At 42.1% G+C, this 25,706-nt stretch overlaps 1 protein-coding gene across 2 annotated transcripts; it reads right to left on the reverse strand.

Annotated features, from left to right (window-relative positions):
- Positions 1 to 83: 83 nt before the first annotated feature.
- Positions 84 to 25,689, reverse strand: ip6k1 (inositol hexakisphosphate kinase 1). 2 transcript variants are annotated; one of them, XM_029502225.1, is made up of 10 exons: positions 25,503 to 25,689; positions 22,818 to 22,915; positions 12,517 to 12,753; positions 11,403 to 11,548; positions 10,987 to 11,113; positions 6,308 to 6,548; positions 5,459 to 5,640; positions 4,052 to 4,227; positions 3,698 to 3,931; positions 84 to 3,606 (listed from the first exon to the last, which is right to left on the reverse strand). In XM_029502225.1, the coding sequence occupies exons 4-10, from the start codon at positions 11,517 to 11,519 to the stop codon at positions 3,082 to 3,084; spliced, it is 1,602 nt and encodes a 533-aa protein (XP_029358085.1). In that variant the 5' UTR covers positions 11,520 to 11,548; positions 12,517 to 12,753; positions 22,818 to 22,915; positions 25,503 to 25,689; the 3' UTR covers positions 84 to 3,081. The 2 variants fall into 2 exon arrangements, with proteins under 2 accessions (XP_029358085.1, XP_029358086.1); XM_029502226.1 differs by lacking the exon at positions 22,818 to 22,915.
- Positions 25,690 to 25,706: the final 17 nt, after the last annotated feature.

Here is a 25,706-nt window from a genome sequence, read left to right on the forward strand (position 1 = left end):
TGAGGAGGATCATGGCGTTTTCAGGCCCTCTGATGTCAGAGCCAGATGTGTCGTTTAGTCAGAAATTAGCACACGAGGCCAAAAGCTTCTGGAAAGATTTAATCTCACTGTTCTAACAAACAGTCAGGATGAAGTCAGATGCAGAAAATGCTGCTAAGTAACTCTTGATCAATCGTTGAGGCTAATATGAATAAATATCACGATCTGAGAGGACAGGTGGAGCGTGGCTGTGCTGCAAACCGACTCAAACAGGAGGATGAGAATGTGCATGCAGTTCTTTACCAACTTTTTAAATGTGAAGTGAAACAAACCAAACACTAAAGATGGCCACATCTGCTCACACACACACACGCACACACACACACTTTCAGAAGAGCAGCGGTGCTGCTGCGCCTGCATCCTCTGTAACAGTCTGGATCAGACCGGAGCCGAGTCAGCAGACAACAAAACCAAATTATAATACTGACTTTTCACTCTGTGTCTCTGACGCACTTAGTTTCTTTACATTTTGTACATTTAGGGCGAGAGACACGTAGAAGATAAAACATTTACCCCCACACACACACACACACATACAGGTGAAGGTATATTAAAAAAATAAATTATCACCTCCATAAACCAAAAATAAAATATTCATCTTTCTCTCTCTTATTCCTGGAAAATAGTGAGCTGTGATTGGCCACATCATCATCAGTGGAGACAGCACAGCCCATCCGATGACACTGACAGGATGATCATTTATGTCATATATATATTTATGTCCGGGCTCGGGGAATTCATTTTAGTCGAATAGATTTCACAAATGTTCTCCTTTGTTCCAATCAACTGGCCCCCTGCAAAGAAAACGTCTGGAGCTACTCTGTACTTTTGTTTCTGTCAACAAATCCCATAAAGACCAAAACCAGCAGCATCTCTTTTAGCTGCTCTGACCTGTGAGACGACTACACGCTTTACTAATATCATTTGTCCGACCCGTTCGGGGGCTTCCTGTATCTGTGAAAAAAGAGAACAGATTGAAATTAAGTGATTGCCAATGTGAAGTACGATTTGATGAAAACAGGATTAACACAAAGCCAAAGCAGCAGCTGATCTGCAGCTCTGGATCTTTAAAAAGGCCAAAAAGTCTGAACAGCGTTACAGTTTTCTGAAGAAAAAAGACGAGTGAGTACCTCCACCAGCTGAGGCGGCCTGAAAGCTCAGGAGGAGGAAGGTTATTGTTTCCTGAGGTCAGAGCTCAGGAGGTGACACGTACACACCCGCATACACACACACATATAGATATATATATATATATATATATATAAAACAATTTTCACAAATATACAATTTCATTTTTTAAAAATGTTGTACTTTTCCAAAGCAAGCAAGCATCACTCAAACACAAAGAAATAGTGCATGTGCTGGGGACTACTTTTAGGTATTTTGGAGCTCTATGGCACAAAAGAACGAGACGTTATCAGGACTTTATAAACACTGATGAATTTCGTCTTTTGGGATTTGTTGACAAGATGAAAAATACAAAATAACGCCCGGCCAGATTTGGGAAACTGACACTTTCTCTTCGATTATTACACATTAACCCAGAGGATGATTTTCACAGGACAACAAAAAGTAACATTTGTGTATTGAGCCCCAAAAATGGACATACAGCTTTTTAAAAATGCATCTATACTGTCTCCTTAAAGTCTACTTCTACTGCTGTCCCTGGGGGGGTCAGGCGGGCGCTGCTGCCCTCTGCACTGCTGAAGGAAGAAGACGAAAAACAAAAAAAAAACAAACCAAACAAAAAACAAAACCATTGCTGTCTGTCTTCTCCATCTATTGCTTTAACAGATGCATGGGTGTGTGTCTGAGTGTGTTCTCCGCTCCAGGTTTGGGTTCTGTAGAGAAAGGGGAGTCAGAACGACTGGGGGGGGGGGGGGGGGGGTCATGTGACTTTGGGCCAACTCCAGTGGGCGGGGCCTGGGATTCAGCTGATTGGTCGATCGCAGAGGACGCTTTGTTCCACAGACAACTGTTCCCAGGGTGTGCGTGTGAGTGTGCCTGTTCTTGTTTGTCTATCTTTGTGAGGACCAGCAGGTTTGACCTTGACTGTGAGGACTGATCTCTGCAGAGTTTGACCCTAAACTGCTGTTTTCACCGTTTAGGGTCAAACTGAAGAGGGAACTTTTAAACAGCCAAATCAGGACACGTTTTCAGATACACAAAAAACACAAACTGCATCTGAAAAAAAAAAACAAAAAAAACAAACTGCAGTTAAAATTGTTAAAATCACTTCCTTCCTCAATGAAAGCAACAAACCATCTGTAGTCTGTGAACATTTTCATTAAAAGACTTCAGAGAGATCTCCTACTTCATTCAGCCTCAGTGTTTATGAGCTGGGACTCTGAAGTTTCCACATCAAATCAAGACTGACAGTCAGACTAGTTGTGATGTCAGAATCCTGTGTAGACGTCTGCACTTCACTTTTTTTCTCTAAATTATTCAGACATCATCAAGTTAATGTTAGTTCTTTCAGTTGCTTCCTTTAAATTCATTTTCTCTTCAGAACCAGTTTTAGCTGATCATTTGTTTTACTAATGTGCAAAAATCCACTTTAGGTTTGAATTTACTAGCTCCTCATTTGGGCCGGCTGTTTTTCTTTTGGCTCATCCTGTGAAATGTTCCTATTACAAACTAGCGCCTGCCATTTTTTAAAAAAACCTCCACAACAGCGACGAGTGGCATTAACCCGTCTCCCTGAATCTTACCTCTGAGACCTTTACTGTGATGGTTCGGGTTTGAGTCGGGGCCATATGATGTCAGAGGGTGCTCACAAGTATAGACAGACAACGAGTGTGTGTGTGTGTGTGTGTGTGTGTGTGTGTGTGCGCGCGCGCAGAAGTTTTTCACTTCAGCTCCACTGTCCCACCTCCTGCCGGTTGCCATAGTAACTACTTGACTGTAGAAGGTCCATGTTTCCATGGTGACGTCCTGGAGAACCCTGTTCGATATTTACAGTCTCAGCAACACGACCTCAACGACAAGCTCTTTGTGTGTGTGTGTGTGTGTGTGTGTGTGTGTGTGTGTGTGCGTGCAGAGCTACGGCAGGTTGTCGTCCCGCAGACTCTCCAGGATCTTGACCAGACTCTCCAGCCCAAACACGTAGCCCCGGTCCGGACCGTCGTGCACCGCCGTGTCGCCACGGAAACCCTTAAAGGTGGAGTGGGCAAAGTCGATCATACGAACGTCCACCAGGGGGGGTTGGTTGGGTGGGGGGGTCGGAGGAGGGGGGAAGGAAATTAAACCCGGTGAGGAGTGGGAGGAGGAGTCCGGATGGGAGTGAGGCGAGGGGGGAGGGGGGAGGAGGGCGTGGCAGTCTGACTTTGTGGGCGGGGCTTGTGGAGGGGGATGAGGAGCGGAGGAGGGCGGGGCCATTAGTCCAGTTCCCTGAGAGGACAGCGACCCCGGATCCGGCTTCTGGATTATGTCCGTTTCACAGGGGTTGTCAGTGGCTGCAGGAGGATGGGGCCCGGGGCCACAGTGGGACTCTGTGGGGGCCACCGATGTCTTCTGTTGCCAGGATGGATGCTGCCCAGAGCTGAGGCCTGGGGGGCCCTCAGGTTCCTGCAGACAGTCAGACACAGTGACGGACTGAAGGTCCACGAAGAACACGGTCAAAGTGCAGATGTGTGAGTGATGGACTGAACCGACTCACCTTTCCCTCATAGATGATGAGCAGTGAAGAAGAGTAGAAGCGGTAGGACGCCTGCCTCTCCAGCACCGCCTTCAGGCTGCGAAGCTTATTCAGGATTGGCTCAAAGAGGTCCTGCCTCAGGCCCTTTCCATTGTGCATGTACTGGTAGAGAGCCTGGCGGAAGCCTTCGATCGACAGGCCGCGGCCGTAGTACTTGTTCCTGCAGAGGTAGTGACCAGTGTTCAGCTGGTACACCTGCAGACACACACGGGAAACAGCTGACGTTCAGGATTAATCGTGTAAACAGGAAAATTCATCATGTAATTAAGATATTTCTAAGATTCGTCCACGTCCCCAGACGAGTCGAGGGTCTACCTGCATGCCACACACTCTGACTCCCAGTGTCGCTGAAGTGCTCTGTTCACATTTCTTCATCTGCCTGGCCGCCTTCTCCTCGGAGGCGTCGTCTCCGTGCTGCCTGGTGCCCATCTTCAGGTCCAGGATGCAGGGGTAAGAGAAGTGGTGAACCACGTTCTCCAACAGCAGAAACTCTGGGTAAGACACCGCAGTTAGGGAGCAAACCTTTTCATGTTCTACAGCTCAATCAGAGTGGATTTTATTTCTTGCGTAAGAAGTTTGTTCAGATTCCCCAGCTCTGCTTTTTAAATACCACAAAGAGAGACGGGCCTCGGTGAGGACAGCGCGTGCTGCTTATTCACTTTGCTCAGCTGTGTTTTTCTGGCAGCTGCAATCCGCTCTTTGAATCTGAAGATCACAACACAACCTTTAACCTGATCAACAGTCTCCACAGTCTCACTCATATGTGGATCCAGTGGTGATTATTGTACAGGTCAGTATTCCCCTTCGAATCAGAGACTTTTTATATAGAGCTGGATTCATTCAGGTGTGCTGACACGATTGATTTAATAATCGCCATGTACCGAAAAAAGTGAACGCCCACTGAATCAGAACAAATACTAATTACATACCACGAAGCGAAAATGCAAAATAAAGAGATAACACAGAGTTTCACTTAAAAACCAGACAACTTCACGAGCTGTCTTCATTATTCTAAGCTTTGCTGTTGCTGCAGAGCTTGGAAAAATAATTATACGATTTATACACAGAAATAATTTAGTTTGTCTGCTCAGTGTGCTCCATTAGTCTTGATTATTTACTGAGACTCATTCTGTAAACTGTTTAAACATTATTTTAATATTTACTCTTCATGTTTTCAGAGCCTCTGAAGCCTGATGTAGACGCCTCTGGGCCAAACAGTCTTTACTGTTGGAGTTAATGTACTGATGTTTAGTTCTGGACTCCAACCAACTCTTGTTTTTCCTTTTTTGTGTAATTCTTTGATAACTAGAGGCACAAACAACTTTTCTGTTTGCAAACTGATCGATTTGGGGGCTGATTTCATGGCTGAATATGAGAGTCAAAATAAGGCTCATGCACAGATGTCAAATTTTTCAAAGGTTGAGATGTATAAAAAGGGATCATGTGAACAGATGCCCTTATAATTCTGACGAACAGGATGGAACAGGATGTGCCTGCATATTTCTGGTTTTGTGCACAGACATAATTTTAGTCATAAATCTATACTGAGTTTTATGCTTTCTGCCGCAGGTCAAGTTTATTTTTGACCTTGGAAACAATGTGACAAAATAAATCTTAATGTCAGGTCCACTTCCTTGTTTTTTTTCCCCCCCAGAGCTTTAAACACTTCTCACGTTCTCCTTCAGTGGATGGAGTTAGACACGAGCAGCTGAAGAAGGATACTGAAGAGTTTGCGATCCTTGGACTCGGATCTCATACGGCTGAGCTGCTGTTTGTGACAGCGGAGGCTCCAGGGGTTGTGGCTGATCTTTTCTGATGTCAAACCACTGTTCCAGTCCAACATCTGGAAGGGAACGTCAGAGTGGATCTTTGGGTCCAGCCTGGGACTCTTCAGCTCTCCAAGACTGTGGGAGGAGAGAAGATAATGTCAGTGATCCTCTGGGGTCAAAGTGTTGTATGTGCAGCAGATTTAAATATTCACATCTGCACACACACACAAAACATTAAGCAGGCTGTACAGACTAAAGCTGCAAATGTCAAACTGTGCGTTCTTATGTGTTCAGCTCACCAAAACACTTTTTCATCCAGTCTCCACGTTGATGACGCAGAGCTGACAGACCTCACATGGGGCTTTTTTGTTTTTAAATTAGATTCATATTTTCATTCAAATTCTTTTGTTTGTCCCACAGTGAAGGAACCTGCAATTGTTCCAGCAGCACACCATACGACAATCCATCTAAAAGCTTTTGTGAGTCAAACGAATTCCTCATCTTCAGAGCTGATGTGAATGAACTTTTCAGGTAGTTGTTGGAACAACAGGTGAAACCATCCAGACCAAAGTGGAGAACCTATTGACACTTTAGTAATCATCATTCACAAATCAATAAATATCCCCAAAAGGTCCGATGATCATTTGAATTTCCCAGAATCCAAGACATTATTTTTTTATGTTTTATTTTAACTGCCCAACAATGAAAAGCATCTAAAAATAGAAAACAGAGTAAAGCAGCAAATCTAATCTGTTTTCACTGCACTTTTATTTTCTGTTCTAATCTTCCTCTACGATCTTACGTTTCAGAGGTGTCGGTGTCGTGCGATTCCCTTCTGTCGGGCCTCTCCTCCTTGTGGTCAGAGGAGGAGGAGGAGCGATGGAGGCTGCGGCGGGAGTGTTTCCTCCTCGGCTGCTCCCTCTCGGGGGGGTCACGCTCCTCGTGCTCGGCGGGCCCTCCCTCGGTGAGGCTCTCCACGTACGGGTAGGCCACCAGGTTGATGTAACCGTCAGAGTCACCTTCAAAACAAACCAGCACCACACCTGAGGAGGCAGAACAGAAACAGAGCATCTCATGATATGATGTTCTCATGATAAATAAACTGCAGCTCACATAACACCTTACATAATGTTTACCTCTTCTCAGGTTTAGTCAAAACAGAGTTTGGATGAAGGACTAAAAAAACTACTGCTGCACTTTAAAGGTCAGCTCTTTCTCCGTGTTACTCTCAAAAAAAACTGGAAACAAAGACCGGACACCAGCTGGCCTGATTCACAACCAGTGTTCAATCTGATCTAGAAGGTTTTTTGTATCGACATAATATTGGCGCCAACATGTTTAATACTGAAATTGATGCAGGCAGAATGTCCGCATGGTGCATCATCCTCATCATCATCACCACCACAGGAGAGTGCAGGAAAAAAGGGCACGTACTGCTGCTGCCAGTTCTGTCTCTTAATGTGTCTGGTCATCATTTTGAGCCAGCACTAATTAATCTGGTACTTCCTGATCAGGTCTATCATTTAAAAATTTTAATTCATGCATATTAAATCTTCATTGGAACATTTGGGTTAGGGTTACTTCCTGTCAGTGCAGATCTTGATGCTGCCGTACATTTTGTACATTTATGCAGCGAAAACCATTCTGAAAGTTGATAAATGCAGCAGATTGGTCAGGTTAAATTCTTCTCTACAGCTGCTGAGAGAACATTTATACACCTACACGAGGAACCTCTGTTCACTTTTACTCAACACTGAGACATTCCTTTTGTTGAACAACAGCTACTTCGGCCCAAAGTGACAAAATAATTTTAAAAAGGACTCACAAAGGCAGCGAACTGAATTTAACAGTAACTAATTTAAGGCTGGCTCTTCAGGCTGTTTAAGTTTGTCGTGTCATTGTGCCGTTCACGGCATTCACCTTTGGAAAATAGTTTTATTGGTGAAGTTCAGAGTTCAGAGACTGAAACTCGGTCCTGGCTTTTCTTTTGTCATGCACCTGTCTATCAAATGTTCTGGAAATTTTATTAAGTATTTGTTAATTGACTAAACAAACATGCACGTCTGACAACATCTTCTTGAAACATTAAGCTGTTATTTTTAGCTCTACAAACTCATCCTCTGCCGATCAGTCCCCATGTTTCACTTTTCTGTCAGTTTGCTCGCTGGTGGGAAATCAACTCCACATATCAAGGTTAAATTAAGGAGTCAAATCTTCCTCTGAGCAGGAGAGTGGCAGCGAACGCTCTTCACAGATAGAGGTCGAGGTTGTTGCCGATACCTCAACACAACACGTGGAGAAACCTAATCCAATGACACCGGTTTGTGGATGATACAACCTTGACGGATTCAGAAAGTTGTTGTTCAGCAACTGACTGACTGCCTGTCTGTCTGTCTGTAGTTATTCAATCAGAAGGACAATGGTAGCTGGGCAGAGATCCAGGGTTAAATATAGACTCCTCATGGACCAGTGTTGTCATGGCACTGGGACCCACAACACCAGCAGGGAGGATAGATGGGAATACAGACATACATGCAGATGAATGTACTGGGAATATATCCACCAGATCACTGAGGGCTGAAGACAGCAGACGGCTTGAAGTATTGAAGCAGTGATTTAACAAAATAAAATCTTCATATTATATTTAGTTGTTTTTGGTTTTGATCAACTGATTAGTTGTTCAGTCTAAATGGATTTATAATAATAAAGACTACGAGTCTACTGCCGTGCCAACAGCTCAGGGGGGCTTTGAGCTCACTAATGACGATGAGGCCAACAGGCTGAAGCTTAACAGGTTAAGTTAAATTTAAAGTCAACTTCAGTGGCATTTGCAGTATCTTTTCTGGAAAGCCTGTTTTTGTATCTGTAATATTTCTTCAAGGAAGGTTTTCCATTTCAGATGTCCCAAACTTTATCCTGCTAACAGGAAATGATTCAACATGAGCAGCGTCGTTCTTTGAACTACTTCATCTTCACTTCAGGATTTTGGAAAAAGCATTTATCAGATGTTCAGATGTAGCCCTTCAACATGTTGACATTCTCGCCACAGTAGTTTTCATTGTTTGTGGCAGAGTCTATCATCCTGAAATGGATTCAGACACACAACCCGCCCTTCAGACACACAACCCGCCCTTCGACACACAAGGGGCTCAGAGGAAATGATGAAGTGTGTAATCTAACATTTCTCTTTGTAATGTTATCTTATTTACATCATACTTACTGTTCGTTCTCTGAGAGCCTTTCAAAGCTTTCCTACAGCTGCAGCTTCACGTTCAGTGATGAACTGACAAAAATGCCAAATGGCTTTTATTTTTTAATGTGTCCATTAATGACAGATTGTTCATCCAGCCTGTTTCTACAAAACAACTGCATTTCCTGACATTTTTCATTATTATATTACACAAGAGAATGGCAGAACAAGAGGGACGAGACTCTACTCTGTCCTGCTCTTGTGGGGAGAAGAACGTCGCTGGTCAAACTAATACAACTGTCATATTCAACACCATTCTGTGATAAAAAGCCTGAGCAATGCTCTGGCTGAAATTGGGCAGAGCTGCAAAGGGAAAATCTCATCTCATCAAAGCCCAACAGTCTAATAAGAATGATAAGGGTACAACAGACAAGGCAGGGAAGGATATATCAGCTGGATGACACACACACACCAGTGTGGGTGCTCTGTGGCTCTGCAGGGGATTTCACAGCAGCTTTCCTCACCACTCTGCAATTTATTCATATATTTTTGGCAGCTGTGAATGACACCCCAATATCAATGGAGCAATGCAAGAAGGGAGAGAAGTTACATTTCTTCTGGGTAATTTTGAAGGTTTTATAGTTCTTGCATTCTTTAAACCTGTTTAGAATCAGTATGCCGTGTGAGACCAGGACACAGCTCATGTGCTGCAGCACTTTCCTGACAGACTTTCCTCATTTCCCTGTCAAAGGGATGAACTAACTAATATATCAAAATAATAGCTGCCTAGATTCCATTTCTTGGTGCTTCAGTGTCAGGGCCTTGATGTTTTGTTTTCTTGCTCACTGTCGTGACTTAGAGGCACGGCAAACTGGAACAGAGCCATCGTTAATGTTATTAGTTCCACCCGCTCCACCCACCATCTGTCTCTCTTCATCTTTGTCCTTATCTCGTTTCTTACATCATTTGCCAAAATGGTAAATAGGCCACATACATGTAGGTGAGGTGCATGCATGTCTGTCTGTGTGTTCGTTGGCTGTCAAAGCGTGTTTGGGTCTGTTTCTACAGCAGAGGAAAGTAGAGGCAGCTTCAGTATGTGCCTGATGATGAAGAGCAGAACAGCTAACCCACTTTACTTCCATTAAACATCCGTACTTCCTTCCTTCGCTTCTGTCCCTTTCTCTCTCCTCCACACAGACAAACATTCAGAGCATTAGATGTTTGACCAGTGTTTGAATTACAACCTCGCCATCTCTCTGTTTACTTTATATTTAAAACAACATTTCGGTGAAAGAAATAAAATTAAATGTGCAGCAGTAATTGAGACATAGCGTACAAGCCACTTGTCAAAACCTTTCTTATCCAACGATGAATGATAAGACATAAAAATAAAATCGAATAAAGGTAACTGTGATAGTTTAGAATTTTTGAGCTGGTCTTTACTTTCTGTTCTGAACACAATTCAAATGGACAAGACATGTTCCTGTGTGTGTGTTATTATTATGACTGTGGGCTATTTCATACTAATTTTTTGGGTTGGTCCGTGTATGTGTGGCTGTGATGTCGGATTAGACATGGATTCATCTAAAGTGAGCTGATTTCTTATCTTGTGGCTGTGCTGAATTGGCCACAATAGGAGAGATGTTGACAGAGTTCTTGATGCCATCTTAGTGTGATAACGTTTCATATTTATTGAAAGCCACCGAACCCAGATTCACCAAACTGGACCTGTACTAACTAATTTTCAGCATTATTACTGATCTGGGTCCATTTTGTTTTCTCTTTTAGCTCTGATTTTGGTCTCTAACAACTCCTGATGTGAAATATTCATCTATTAAGCTTCTAAATGCTGCACTATCTTTGCCAGCTGGTCCCTAATGGATTCTGGGTGTTTTAGATCTGTTGCACTGACAACAGAAATTGTGTTCCTGGAGCTGAGACAGTGAACAACTGCATTAAATTTACAAACTATCTGCTGAAACTATAAAGCTATAAAGCAGAGCGAAGCTGCAGATTCAGGTGATAATCTTCTGTGTGTTCATCACTGTCAGTGATGTATACTGTCATTATAAAATGTTAAAAAGCGCAAAGGATAAAAAAACAGAAATGCTAACTTGACCAAACCAACTGAACAGAGAGAAAAATAAGAATGGGTCTTAAATCAGACAATGCCAGGAAGCTCTTCTGAGGATTGGGATGAAGGAATAAATCAGACAAAAAGGGTTGGGAGGGGAAGATGAAGCAAGCGTTCATGGCTCCACTGATATTAATCGGACTGAGTTATGACTGACCTTTATACTCCGGAGTAAACTCCTTCATCTCTGGAGGCAGAGACTCGTAGAAGCGCTGCTCTCTGCTGATCAGAGGCTTGCACACTGTGTGGTCATCATAACGCATCATACTGGTGTGACCCCCCACCTACACACATTAACACACACACATTAAGTAAAACGGGTGAAGGCAGAAACAGAACAACTTTAATGGTGTTCAGCCACAGTTCATCTCATCTGATTACACAATCAGTATAGTTACTGAGACATTTATGTGTCCTTACTCTGCATTATAATGTGCTGTAGAGATTTATCAAGTATTCATATTCCTGCCCATGAAAAGTTTCAGTGAAGGTGTTACAGAGAAAAACGTTTGTGTCAACGTGGAGCTCTCTCTTCATGGCAGCATCTCTTGGACACACACTGCTCCTTCTCACCTGGTGTACGAAGGGCTCCAGTGGAACGCCTCCTCCTCGTGATCGAAGTGAAGCCCCTCCCCCCTGCCCCGCCCCCTGTAGCTTGCTGTCCATGTTGTTGGTGTGAGGGAGGCACATGGCTCCTGGCGAACGCACTGGTCCTCCTCCTGCAGATGAGGGGGAGAGATTTAAAAAGAAACTTAATTGATGGGATGCTCTGGAATGAATCTATTTCCTTCTAGAGTCACAAAGTGTGTCCATCAATTAAAATGTTTTTTCGAAAACTGAAATTTTCTATAAAATCCTTTACAGAAAGAAACTGGTGGGAGAAAATAATTATAAGCATAACCATAATTGCTTTACGGTTAATTTTCTGGTTCGATTAATCATTGCAGCTCTGGTCTAAACACAGAGACAGCCACATTTGAGTAGTTCACAAATGGAAAATTGATTATTTACATCAGGAACTATGAAAAAAAGAAGTATTTGATGTAAGCTGCTGGCATAGGTGGGGTCTTCACACTGACAGTGCCATGATGTAGATCAGGTATATCTGTGAGGTGTTCAGGAGATGACCAGCAGATATTCAGTGACATTTGGACAAAAAAAAAAAAAAAAAAACCTGATGTAAGCATCATAAAATCTCTCACTGTTCTTGTTGTCTGCTGCTTATTTAACCTCTGTGTAAGAGATGGTGTGTTTCAGGTTCAGTCAGCGAGTGGCTTCGGCTGAACCTGCTGTCTGTGGCGTGTGTTTTGAGCAGGAGGCAGCAGGATGCAACTCTGCACTCCTCAGCTAACAGCCTGTGCCATATGCTGAGGTCGCTGCCATCAGCCTTATTCATTATATAACGTTGTCATAGCTTCATGTTCAGAGTGTGACACAATTCATCTGCAGAAGGTGTAGCTGGCTTCATTAACACTGTTCATGAGTTCTAAACAGGTTATCAAACTGGGAACCTGCTGCCATTTTACTCCAAACCACTTTGTTTATCTATGTGTGTGTGAATTTGTGAAGACCTCTGACAACAGTATTCTTCTGTGTGTTTTGTTTTATTTTTTCTGGTTGCCATGGCCACACGTTCAATCAATTATCAATCATTTGGCATCTGCGACACATCAGGTCCTGGACTTACCCTGGGCATGGGCTCTGGTGTGCAGTGACGGGGAGGGGGGAGCACAGGGCACCACGGGCTGCTGGGAGCGCACGCCGGCCCCGGGGGGAGGCGGCGCCAGACCGAAAAACCACCCCGCAAATCCTCCAATCAGAGTGCTCTAATCCACCGCCAGCAGCACAGACAGCCAGTCAGGATGAGGGGTGGGGTGGGGGGATAGATGGAGAAGGGGGTGGGGGTGGCCACAGTCACCACTTCCTGCAGAGAGAGGAAACAACTATTTATTTACTATGTATTTAACCTTTTTTAGGTGGGATGGGAAATGTGGGGAACACCCAAAACTATGAGCTCAAAGATCCTTTGAACAGGTGAGTCGGCAGCAGAGAAAACTGATTCTGAACCAGGCAGCTTCACGCCTGCTCATAAAAGAATAAAAATAAATCGCAATAAACAATTTTCTGGGCTCATCGCCACAAACAGTTGACATCAAATGTTTCAGCGCGTTGGCACTCGACAGACTGTCTCAAATACACAAACAAACACAAAGCATAAATAAACACTGACTCACTATGTCATTGTATGTGCAATTTTTTGTGGTAGTAGTGTTGTTTTTTTGTCAGTTTTTTTTTTTTTTTTTGTTGTTGTTTCCTTCAGTCTTGATTTTATACATTAATGCTTTAATGCTTTGCATTTTTATCCAATGTTAGCCCAGGAAGAGTAGCTATCCTCAGTGGAGCATCTGGGTATCCGCTCAACGCGTGGAATAAACAGCAGACCCAGTCATGACAACTTTTGTTCAATCGTGAAAATATGTTCATTCCTGGTTTCTCTTTGTATTTAGAGCCAAACTTGACTGTTTTCAAATGTAAAACACAGTGAGGAGTCTGAGAGGACACAGTGTGCTCTCAGAAACACATTTTATCAAAAAGAGACTGAAATCAAAATTTAACATTTAAAATAAAACTATAATCATAAGTGATTACCATTTGGGGAAAAAAAGGAGATAGAGAATAGAGAATGATGCCACTTCTCCCCCCCCCCAATTACCACATCAAACAGCTGAAAACACAACTGTGATGGAGCTTATTTTTTAAAAGCATGCGGATTTAATTTGGAGCTCATGTAAATTTTTTTATTTGAGGCTGATCATTTAACAGACACAGCCTTTAAAATTCTCCCAATTAATCAGCTGAAGGTCCCTGGAAATAATTATATGCTCTGGTTCAATACTGCGCCCAATTTATAATTGTTCTTTGGGATTATATTGATGCTTTTGCTGCTGATGCAAAAGGAGCACGAGAAACATTTTTATGATGTAAATTAGAAGAAATCTGCATGAAAATGTGGTTTGGTTTTAACAGTGTTTAAAATGAACAGGGATGACAACAATGCTTCATTTTTATTCAGTGAATGGATTAAAGTATGTGGACAACCCTGCCATTTCATTTTTTTGTCCTTCTGAGATGGAGTTTTCTGGTTTGATCTGTTCCATTATCCCCATTCAGTTCTGCAGAAAACAATCTTTGTCTTCCAGTTTATGTTCTTGGAAGGCCCATTTTCTACTTTAATAAAGCAATACCTACATGAACAAAGTCAGAATGGGGTAGAAACATAAACTCATTCATTCATTCATCTTCTACTTTGCGGGTTGCGGGGGGTGCTGGAGCCAATCCCAGCTCACACTGGGGGAGAGCGGGGTCACCCTGGACAGGTTGCCGGTCCATCACAGGACCAACACACAGAGACAGACAGAGACCTTTGGACGGTGGGAGGAGACTGAAGTACCCAGAGGAAACATGGAGACTCCATACAGAAAGGCCCCAGGCCGGGAACTGAACCAGCGACCTTCTTGTTGTGGGGCAACAGAGCTAACCACTGTGACACCATAAAGAAACAGGTGTAGAGAATTTGCAGCAGCCCTGACTTCAACACCGTCCAGCACCTTTGGGATGAATTTGAACACACACTTTCTTTAAAGAGGTAAATCCCTGAAACCTGATTCCAAAACCTGGTGGAAAGTCCATTATTGGGAGTATTTGGCCGTTTCCTCCCCCCATCATGCACCTCAAAGCTGCTCCAGGACGACTGCACACTGACTGGCTCAATTCAACACAAGAGAAGACAGAAAGGAGGAAATAAAGAAGAGGAAGTTGGAGGAGAGAGTCTGGCTTTCTGATGATGCCAGTCACCTTGTGCATGCATGCAAGTGTGTGTACGTGCGTTTCTGATTATATCATGTGGTCAATGTCAAGGCGATTGCGTGGCATGATGCTTGCTAATCATATCATGATGTAAGCTCAGACTAAAGGCAGCACAGCCTCCGTACACAGCAGTTCAGGCACATTGGACCATTTTTCTCTCATAAAACTGACACAGCATCTAAACAAGCTCTGATTTGATGTTGTGACCGGCTGAGAAATGCAGAAAGCTACGTGGTCCTTAGAATAGTTAGAATTTCGGTCAGTCAAAGTTTGAGTAGAGCAGTAACTGGTTCATCTGTCTGCCGGAGAAAACCAGGCAGCAGTGTTTTACAGGAACTACTGAACTCGTCAATGATCCATTATTGTGCTCTCAATTACACGGAATGAGGACAGTCGCCAGTTTTTGTCCTCAGCGCTGCTCCAGCAGGAGCACACTTTGTTCCCTGTGTCTGGATTAGAGCTGCAACGATAATTCAATTAATTGTTTCAGTGGACCGTAATAAAATCAATCAGCAGCTGTTTTTATAGCCGTCATTTCTCCTGCGAGGAGCTGGAGCCAGCTGAGGAAGCTTTGATTTGTCATTTCTAGTATATTAAGTGTGGCTGAAACGCTGGTCACACAAAACAAGCCTACCGTAACATTTTACAGACTAAATATTTACTTTAGAAAAGCCTCGGGAGATTAATTGATGCAATATATTCTGCAGAAAAATGGGCTCTGCATTCATTGGGCATGGCTGGATCCGATCTCAGCTGACATTGGGTGAAGACAGAGCACACCGGGGATGACTTCCATTCTTTCTCAATCAATTTTGAGTCCCTAATTAACCTCAGCTGCACATCTTTGGGAGGAAGCTACAGAAAAGTAAACATGTAACCTCCACAGAGAAGGCCTCCGTCGGCTGGTTGGTTCAGACCCAGGAGGTGACAGGACTAACCGCTCCCCTACACAGACACAAAACTTTAAAAGGGGGTGAGAAGCTTTCTGTTGTCAAAAGCCACAAACGCCTTTAAAAAAAAAAACAAGCAGGAAATAGTTTTTTCCACCACCGTGACAAAAAGTTTCAGACATGAGGAGTGTCAGTTCCATCACCAGATTTCCATCACCACTCAGCTTCAGGTATAACTTTCAAATATTTAGTAAGTGAAGATCTTAATCACTGGAAGGCTTTTACTGTGACTTTATAGCTGACGTCAGCCACTGACGCTCCTATTCGTTTAGAGTCTGGATTCTCCTTTTTCATCTAGACAGTTTTGGCTTTCGTTGTCTGCCTGACTGGTAAACATTTCAAGGGAAAGATGAAAGGAATGAATACCAACAAGAGCCGCTTACGTGAGGAGCTCCAGGAATCGAGACTCGCGCCTCAAACCTCAGACTTCCAACATGTCATCAAGGTATGAAATGCCTCTAACTACCCTGTTGCTGCTGAACGGAAACACACTGGACTCACATCACGGGCTCCAAAACATGACCGCTCACAGCCCGGTGCATATATTTAACCACCATGGAAAGCCAGCATCCAACGGTCTGATCTTCAAGTCACGATCCAAGCGTGACCAACCATGAACCCCAGAGCGTGTAAAAACACACACACACAAACACACAGAGCGTGAACAGTGTTTCCCATGAGCAGTGAGTTCTAAAGTTAGCAGTAAACATCAGGCCGCATCTGTTCTTTTCTGGGTTCAGTGAAGTGACCCTGATGATCCACGACCTCTAACACACACAAATAACATTTAACATTTCAAAATGCGATATCTCAACAGTCTCTGAGGTCTGTGAATATTCCCATGTTGAGAATTTGCCAAAAGTTTCGGAGTCAATAACATCTATTTTTCTGAGTTAACATTTTTCACTTCAAAATCTAACAAAGTGTGGAAATAGGTTTCAAATGGTTATTGCCTTTCAATAATTGTTTGGTATCAAGTTGAGTTTTTACTGAAAATAAATTGAAACTGAAATCAGCATTTGAGATTTTATCACAGAAGTATAGAGTCTGGTTTAATACAGTCAATCTTACAGACTAAAATTACAATCCATGAAACTGCGATGATAATATGGAAAAGGTCAAACTGTCATCCACACATCCGTCTTCAACCATCACAGAGGCTCAACATTGGTGAAACCATGAGCAAATTTAAATTTCATCACTTCTCACCTTCAATGGTTGAAACACAGAGTTTTACCTAAAGAATGAACTGATGGGAAGAGAAAACTACAGACTGTCTGAACAGTAACAGTATCGCTGGTCCAGATAAATGCAGTCAGAGGTGAGCAGTGGGGTTTTCAGTGAACAGCTGGTGTTTGGTGACCTCTGTACGGTGGTCTGGTCTCTCCTAGTGAATCTATATGTGTCTCCAGGCCTCCTGGCACACAGACAACAGGTGTGAGCCTCCAGCAGGCAGAGTCCTGAATGCGGTGTGATGCAGACGGCTGGTAATAGGCTGGTGGAGGACAAAGTCAAGGACAACCTGCCGCCGCCGCCTCCTCCTGTTTCTTTCATCCTTCTTACAAAATCTCCTCACCTCCCAGCCCCCCTCTTATCTCCTCCCCTCTTTCACCACTTCATTCTCCTCATACTGTCATTCTGCAGGATTTCGATATGTTTTTTATGTTTATGCACCTTTCATTATGTGGATTATGAATATCCTTCAAAATAATTCATTTCATTAGCTGGTTATTGTTGGGAAAACAGAACAAGTAATACCACAATATTACCTGCTGAAACACAGCAATCACTGCTCAAACATATTCAAGTTATTTCACATGGATTTGGTTCAGTGTGAAAATTAGAGGGCTGATGAGACCTAAGCTGATTATAGCAAAGTATTTCTAATATTTGTTCCTATCCTGGCCAACTGGCACAACTGAAATGCCAAATTAGCAATCAGCAGCTTGTGTCTGTGATGCATCCATGAATATATAGAGAAATTGGTACAAAGGAAAATATGTGGAAAAACATGATGAGTCTCAGGAAAATTAACAGCCATAAGGAGTCTTTCTTTCTGTTTTCCATGTATTCTTAAGGAGATTTATGAGCAGGTGTATTTGCAATGTGTATCTGGCAAATTAACATCCTCAGAATGTAGCTCACACTGCAGGCAGCATGATTTTTATTATTCTAATTGTTGATTCGGGATGCTAGGGGTTTTAAAGTAATCCTTAACTGCCTCTGCTGCTGCTACAACTCCTGAACATGTTGACAAGCGAGGCCAAAGCACATGAACAAACTTCCTGCTGCTTTCACAGGCCCAGCATGCACCTGGGCCATTCACCTCACGTCTCTCCCTCTGTTCCATCCTTCAACCTGTTACTGTGGAATAGATCAGCGACACACAGAGAATATACAGTCTCCGCCTTTAGTGCCAAGACAGCTGATGACTTTAGTTCGTATTTTTCCCGCTCTGCCTCACCGCAGACTATCCCATAGTCTGGTCTATCAGCAGTGAGAGGGAGCTGTGCAGGAGAAAGTCCACGGTCAAAACAAGCAGACAAACAACCCAATCTCTAATCGTACACCTTGTTCCACCAGGTGTGGTGAATGACCTGAGCGGCTGGCCAACCAGCTTAGAGGATCTGTGTGAGCATATCTTACGTCATCAGCCATCAGTGGGACAAAGCTGTGGGCTCACTACAGCTCTATGACAGTGACAGACTGATTAAGATGCTATTTCTGACTCACTGACCGTGTGTGTGAGGGAATCCTGCTGTCCTTCAAGTCGGGATAGAGCCAATTAAGGACTTCCAGGAATATCTAAGAGTTGAGGCGAGTAGTTGAGCAGCAACTCGCATCTGTGTTGTGAATTTTAAAAGCTTCAATGAGGCTTTGCAGAACATTCATCAGCAGCCTAGTAGAGCAGGTTTAAGAAACGGTTTCTGAAGAACATCATTCTGGTTTATCAGAAGCTTCTGAGAACAGAGCAGCTAATTAGAACCTTTACACTGAAAAAACAAAAAAAAACCAAAACATTATTTAACTGAAGAAAAATGAATCAGACCAAGAGTGTTATTTATTCCCTTGACCAGTTTTTCCAAAAAAAAAGTGGGAGAAAAAACAACAACAAAGAAACAAAAGTATAATTTAAAATGTTTCACCTATCTGATCATTTGTGTTTTAAGTTCTTGGAATCTCAGCCTTTAGTTTGGGATATTATTGTTCTACTGCCCTTCTCTTAATGTGTGCCACAGCTGCTTGCTACAGATTTAGTGTAAGAATATACATACTATCAGTAACAGACGATGCCATCTAGAATTTACTTTAAATGTGTTGAAGAACAGATAGATATGTGTATTTGAGATGGGACAAGGATCAGAGCAAAATGGTGTTACACTGTCTGACCAGACAAGTCCACATCTATGGATAATTTCCAAAAGGTAAAAAGCATTCCTGAAAGAGCTGCAAAATTAAAGTTTGCCAAAGAAAATGGAGGGATGCTTGATGAATGTTTACAGTACATTCTTGGCTCAGATGAAACCAAACTACATTTTTGTTCAGCTGGTTTTTGAAGACCTGGCCAGAACCACCACAGTGATTGCACAGTGATGCTGGTGAAACATGGAGGCGGGCATTTGCTGATATTTGCATACATGAGTCCAAAAGGTATACAGGAGATGACATTTACAGATGGCACTATGAATGTAAGTTTGTTTATCCCAACACTGAACGAAAAGGTGACTCATGGACTGAAGGCGTTCAGCAGGAGGGGAATTTTTCAATGACAACGATCTCAAACATTGCAAAAGTCAACGGGTTTGGGAAAGGAAAAAGAAATAAAAGCGATGTCCTGGCCAAGTGTGTTCCCTGATGTGAATCCAATATAACACTCTCTGGGTATTTTAAAGTGTGAGGTAGAGCCACAAAGCCCCTTCAACAACCCGTTATCGCCTGTAATGCTGACCAGAGGTATACTCACTGTTTAACTGTATCTTGTAGCAATTTTTCCTGCTCAAATGTGACAAACACCAGGAAACTAAAGTCCAAACTATCCCAACACACAAACCTCTTTAATACGACATCTACATGCTAACTATTTAAACAGTTTTTCTCTAAAATGTATCCAAAAAATAAAAAAGAAAAGAAATGCCATAAAAAAAGAATAGACACCTAAAGATTGAGAAATTTACTCAAAACTCATTGTGCACCAGATCCAGAAATGAGAAATGCAGTTACGTTAAAGTAAATGTAGATTTGTTGTGCTGAAACCATCATTACATTCACAGGAGGTAATCAGATTACAAACCCCACTGAATACATGGGCTAACTGACTCAACATGCAGTACGGTCATGGACACGTTAACAACAGCTGAAGTGGAACAAATCTCCAATCCAGACAGTCCACACAGGCCTCACACTGGGAGCGCTGGGTCGTGGCACACAGGCATAGAGGGCATAGAGTGCATACATATAAATATGTTTTCTTGTCTGGGAAAAAAAAAACTTAACAATCAGAGGTTTGTGGGTACGATTAGATTTGATTAGAGCAGCTTCCTGTTCCAAAACCAGAAAAACGACACCAGCAAAATGTTCACACGAATTATGTCAAACGTCGATGAGATTCATGTAGCTGCCCTCAGAGAAAAAGAAATAACTACTATTTAATCAGCATATTTCTTCATTTGACATGACAAACTGTTTCCACAGTTCACCGCCAGGAATGAATGCATCAGCCTGACACTCCCTCAACACCACCCATCAAAAAGAAAACGACAACTCTTGACAGCTCTTAACTGCCAAAACAAGATCAAATAGTTCTGATTATCTTACAAATAGTCTTGGTTGTCCTGAAAAAAAGTGCGAAACAGTTTCTTTAATTTGAGAGTTTGCTTAATTTTCTTATCTCTAATTACAGAAAATTGAAAAACAACTGAGTTTAGAAATTGTTTCCTGGATAAAACAAGACATCACAAATGTCCGATTGAGAAAATAATCATCACATGAATCAATAATAAATTTTAATGTGTTTTACACCAGCTGTGCTAAATCACTGTAAACACATTTTGACATTTAAAGTCCTTTTTCCTGCTGTCATCTCATACTGTTCCCAGTCATTGTTGTGTTTGAAGGGCCAGGAGGTCACGACCATCATCATCCTCACCCACAGCATGATGTCTTAACTCAGCAGTTTGTACGTATGTTAACGCTGAGTGGTTGCATTAGTGAAGCATAGCATAACTGAGCTGCATGGTGCTAAATAAGGGCTGAGGGTTACTACTGCTGACATGTGCTCCTATCCTGGGAATTACCCAAACATCCAGAGAGGCACCATGTTCAGGCAGAGAACATGTGATGTATACCAAAAAAAAAAAAAAAAAAAAAAAAAAAAACACACACACACACAAAAAAAAAAGAACCCAGAGCCTCAAAAGATTATCAGTTATGAGAGCAATAACAGTGCGAGTCACATTTCTTATTCATTTAGGTAATGAGCTAATGAATGAAAGGAGATAATTAATAGGAGGCAGTTAAGGAAAGAGGGCTGGGAGGTCATTAGAAGAAAGTGAAGGAAAAATAGTGAAAAACTAACATCCTCAATTTCCATTGCTGATGGTGCAGTCTTGAAAAACTCCTCTTTGACTCGAATAGGCTCAGTTTGTCACAATTGAACACTGATAAAAGCCTCAAAACATTGAGTGTTGGGAAAACCGTCAAATTCAAGGTATATTTGATTGATTACTGATAAACTGACTTGTCGATTTATTTAAACTCAAGTGCCAACAAATAATAGATAGTGTGAAAATATGAGTTAGTAATAAGACACAAGGAGACAGGGAAGGAAGAAAGGAAAGGAGCAGACGACAATGTCATGCAGCTCTGTGGGAGGCAAACCCCAAACACATCAGTCTGCCTCAAAAATCACAAACTATAACTGGGGAAAACACAAAAACACTCACACAGCTGCTGCCAATGTCCCCTGATAGAATGGAACAGCTGCTGAGACACACACACAAGAAAAATATGTCCTGTCAATTGTCTGGGTGACACAACAACTGAGATCAGTCAAAACAAGTACCGGGATCACGCATGTCCACCATCTGGGTTTGTTTCTTACCACTGTCTCAAGACCCAGGAGTTACCGTGGCAACCACAACTCACAACATATATGTCAGCTGATAGGACGACCATGTCCACGGGAGCGTGTGCCTTAATGAAGTTGGAAGACTTTGATCAAAGCAGTAACTCCAAAAGCCAAATATACTGACCGCGCCTTGCTGAACAACATTAGATATCACAGGTGAATCTAAAGATTCGGTGGAAGGAAACTGAAAACATGAGGAAGCACCAGGTGATCGACAAAATACAGAATGGTCTGTGTGACTGTGTGAATAAATTATTCGGAGTTCATTTTCATGCACATACACCCTTTTTTATTTCAAGAAAAGTTACTTCCTTCAGAGTTGAATATTTTTCTGATTCCTTCTAGAAAAAACCTTTTATTCATCGGGTCACCTCCTGTTACTCAGAGCTGGTCTGAAGGAATATGAACAGTCTGCACTATAAATTCACATCAACCTATTTCCTAATTTTATTTGGTGTTTTACTCGGTAAACTGTATAAATCAATACTGCTGGCAATTAACTATAATTACTGAGAGACCATTTTTGACGACCGGCATGGAACTCGAGTTGTCAGAAAGTTATTAATACGTCCAGGTACAATGGGCAAGAAATAAATAAATAACATCATATTGTGATTATTTTGTGTGATAGCTTGATTTTTCAAATTGTTGTGATTTCAACTGCAATAATTATTTCATTTTTACTAGAAAAATTATGTGGATGTGATTTTTGTTGGGTTTGCACTTAACACGCTGGTTCCCTTTTATTTGGAAAATATGGTTTGTAGGTTGAGGGAACTCTGCTCTACCACACCAGTTATGGTTCTAGCAATTGTGGCATATTTAAAAAAAAAAATTGCAGCTCCTGTGATTTCTATATTACACTTAGCCATATTGTGATTTTGATCAAATGTTCATTAGTTATGCAAACATTATTCTGAATATTCAAATATCTTCTTTTAGACGATGTTGGAAGGTAAATATGTAAACCTTATTTATAAAAGCCAGGCTAAAGCCCAAAAGTAGTCAGCCAATTTACAAATGGGCTAAATAATCTAAACTCACCCATTCATACTGAAGGCATGTGCAGGATTTTCCAAGGTCCTAGCTTTGACAGGATGGATGGACCTGAAGCAGAAATGCTTCAGATGTTGGTTGGTTGCCTGGAAAAAGCCAAATTATCAAATTATAGACTATCAACTAAATTATACTTCAGGGAGCAGACAGAAGTTTGCCACATAATTTTTTTTGGCGACAGTATCTGCCGGTTTCCTTGCGACAGACGCTGCTGAGGTTTGTTTACATTCCATTAAAGAAAAAAAATATAAAAACAAACAAACAATTCATAAATTGTAGAAATAATTTTGCAGATTGTTTTTCTGATGATTCTGATGATGATTTCAATTGAATATGTCAATATTCAGATACTGAGATATCTGTAAAAAGGTTTTTCGATTTTTATTGATCTTATAGAGGTATTGAATTCAGCATCTGGAGACAACAAGTGCAGTCTAGGCATCACTCAGCATAAATTCATCCCAGTCCAGTTCATGTTTTAGAATAGCTGCCTTTATGTTCTCATCAGGAACATTTTTCTCAGTGACCAACCCCAACCCGCTGGTTATGATGGTGTCAGTAACTTTCCATAAAGGAAAACTGTCAAATTTGAATTTATGTCTCAGGTCAGATGATTTTTTTTTCTTCTCTTGCTTAAGTAGATATCAGTTTTTAATACAAACATTTAAATGGTGTCACTGACGTGGATTAGCCCGCTCTGACTAAATCATTGTTTGACACGGTGCCGGTGGCATAGTGGGTTGAGCATGTGCCCCATAAACTGGAGGTTCAAGGCTCCCGACGGCGTCACTGGTTCGGCTCCGGCCAGTGTTATTTACTGCACGTCGCTCTCTCTCTTTCATTTCCTGTCATGCCTCAAGATGTCCTATCTAATAAAGCTACAAAGGCCAAAAAACAACAAAAAACATTGTGTGACAGACGCATGACCACAGTCAACAATTTGCTTCTACCCAACAGTTACACAAACCCATGTCTACATACTTAGTTCCCTATACATAGTTATTAAACCAAATCATTAACCAGATACTATTTCTTTGGCCTAAAAAATTTAACTATTAAACCACCATTCTGAAGGATTTAAATAACTATGAAAATCATAGAAACATCTCCTATAGTTGTACATTTAATCCTTGTCCAACTCATTTGGGCTTTCGATATATCATCACATTTGCTTTCTGTGTTTCTTGAAACAATATTATTGGAAATTTGTTGATTGTTCAACATGTGCCACTATTCTGAAGTTCATCCAGAATCCTCAAAGATAAAACTAATCTGCTGTAAAATAAACATGAGTATTTATCATGTTGCAACTACATATACTCTTACTCTTAAAGTTCAAATAAGTGCCTGAAGATTTCATTTTGTGTGACAACAAAATATGAACACTGATTAAAACCAATTGCATATTGTCAAAAACAGCTTAAATTTTTATCCATTTAGCACAAAGTTGTTGTTTCACGCTGGCATCTTTGTTTGGCTTAATAAACAGACCAACAACTGGGACACACGTTAACTACCGCACTGACGACAGAATCATTTTAGAACCAGATGGTTAGGAGCATTTTGAGGACTAGAAAAACATATGTCATGACAATACACAAGAGAAAAAAAGCTACGGCTTAATGATCATGCAATGCTTCTGCAGATACCACACTGATTGCTGTCATGTGGCAAACCATTTTCTTTAGAAATTTCTAAAATAAAATAAAAAAATACTGATGATGAAAGAAACTAGGCACAGAGAAGGGAAGTGACCCTTTTTTAAGAATCTCTCCTCGATTGCTTACAATAATGTTGGCATTGATGATAAGCTGAACTAAACCCAGCTGACTGTTGTTTTGTGGTAGTTTTCAGCCTTCCACACACCATCAAACCCTGACAGACATCAGCCTGCAGAAGCAGAGAGGTGTCCGTCTGGTTTACCTATTTACTAACAGGATGGTGATTGTGCAGCTGCATGATGAGGCAGTCCTGTAGCTGTAGTCTGACAACAAATAAACACGAGTAGCAGCATGCCCATCATCACACCCAGTGCAGTGGCCGGTTAAATCAACCAAACCTACACCTCCAACGGGCCCTGCAGCGATCACCGATGATAACCTGTCATAACACATCACATCACAGCAGGCTGTCAACATCACAATTATGTTCACCCCGAGTTAGCATTGAGCTAATGAAACTTTTAGGAGCACACCTCGGTATATTTAGATAAAACAACCCCAGAGGTCCAGTGTTGACCCCGGAAGGTTGTGTTATCTTGTTACTAGTGGAAATGTTAATGTGTCTGACTGCCCAATAACACGTTTATGGAGTCTAAAATAGCATGTTTGTTAGCGTTAGCTGTCAAGACTGGCGAGCTTCTTGACCTTAGCTTGACAACACGCTAGCCGGCTAACTGTGCTACACTCCTCTTAAATCAGCTTAGAACAAGAAAATAACAATAATAACAACAATAATGAATAAAATCGCGCCAATTTCGTGTCATCTCGCCTTCAAGCTCCCTCCGCGTCTTTTCTTTTTACTGCCCCGGACATTGGGGGAAAACACCGGCGTTAGTTCGCCTCCAACCGCCGTTAAAGTAGCCTCTCGTGCTAACGGGAGCTAACTGAGGCTAACGGGCTAACCTGACGGTTGGACGGCTGGAGGCGCCGAGCCGCCCCGGTGTCCACTTACCGTCAGCCGGGGAGGGGGGGGGACACCTCCAGGAGTTCACGGTGGATGTGCTTCACACACCGGAGAGGTTCACGGATGTCGGTCCCCGGTGTCCAAACTCATTAACGGAGGAGAAGAGAGAGAGAGAGAGAGAGAACATCCCGGAGGCTAACGTCATTTCGGCGGAGCTCACGCAGCCTGTCCGGGTTTGACGCCTCATCTGCC

This window comes from Echeneis naucrates, chromosome 5 (assembly GCF_900963305.1).
Source record: "Echeneis naucrates chromosome 5, fEcheNa1.1, whole genome shotgun sequence".
NCBI classification, from domain to species: domain Eukaryota; kingdom Metazoa; phylum Chordata; class Actinopteri; order Carangiformes; family Echeneidae; genus Echeneis; species Echeneis naucrates.

What these genes read in the sequence shown, in the direction of transcription:
- ip6k1 (XM_029502226.1), bottom strand. Translation starts at nt 11,519, where the DNA reads ATGTGCCTCCCTCACACCAACAACATGGACAGCAAGCTACAGGGGGCG. An exon ending in GTTTACTCCGGAGTATAAAG is followed by an intron (nt 6,549 to 10,986) that starts GTCAGTCATAAC and finishes CTGCCTCCTCAG; the next exon opens with GTGTGGTGCTGGTTTGTTTT. An exon ending in GACACCGACACCTCTGAAAC is followed by an intron (nt 5,641 to 6,307) that starts GTAAGATCGTAG and finishes CTCCTCCCACAG; the next exon opens with TCTTGGAGAGCTGAAGAGTC.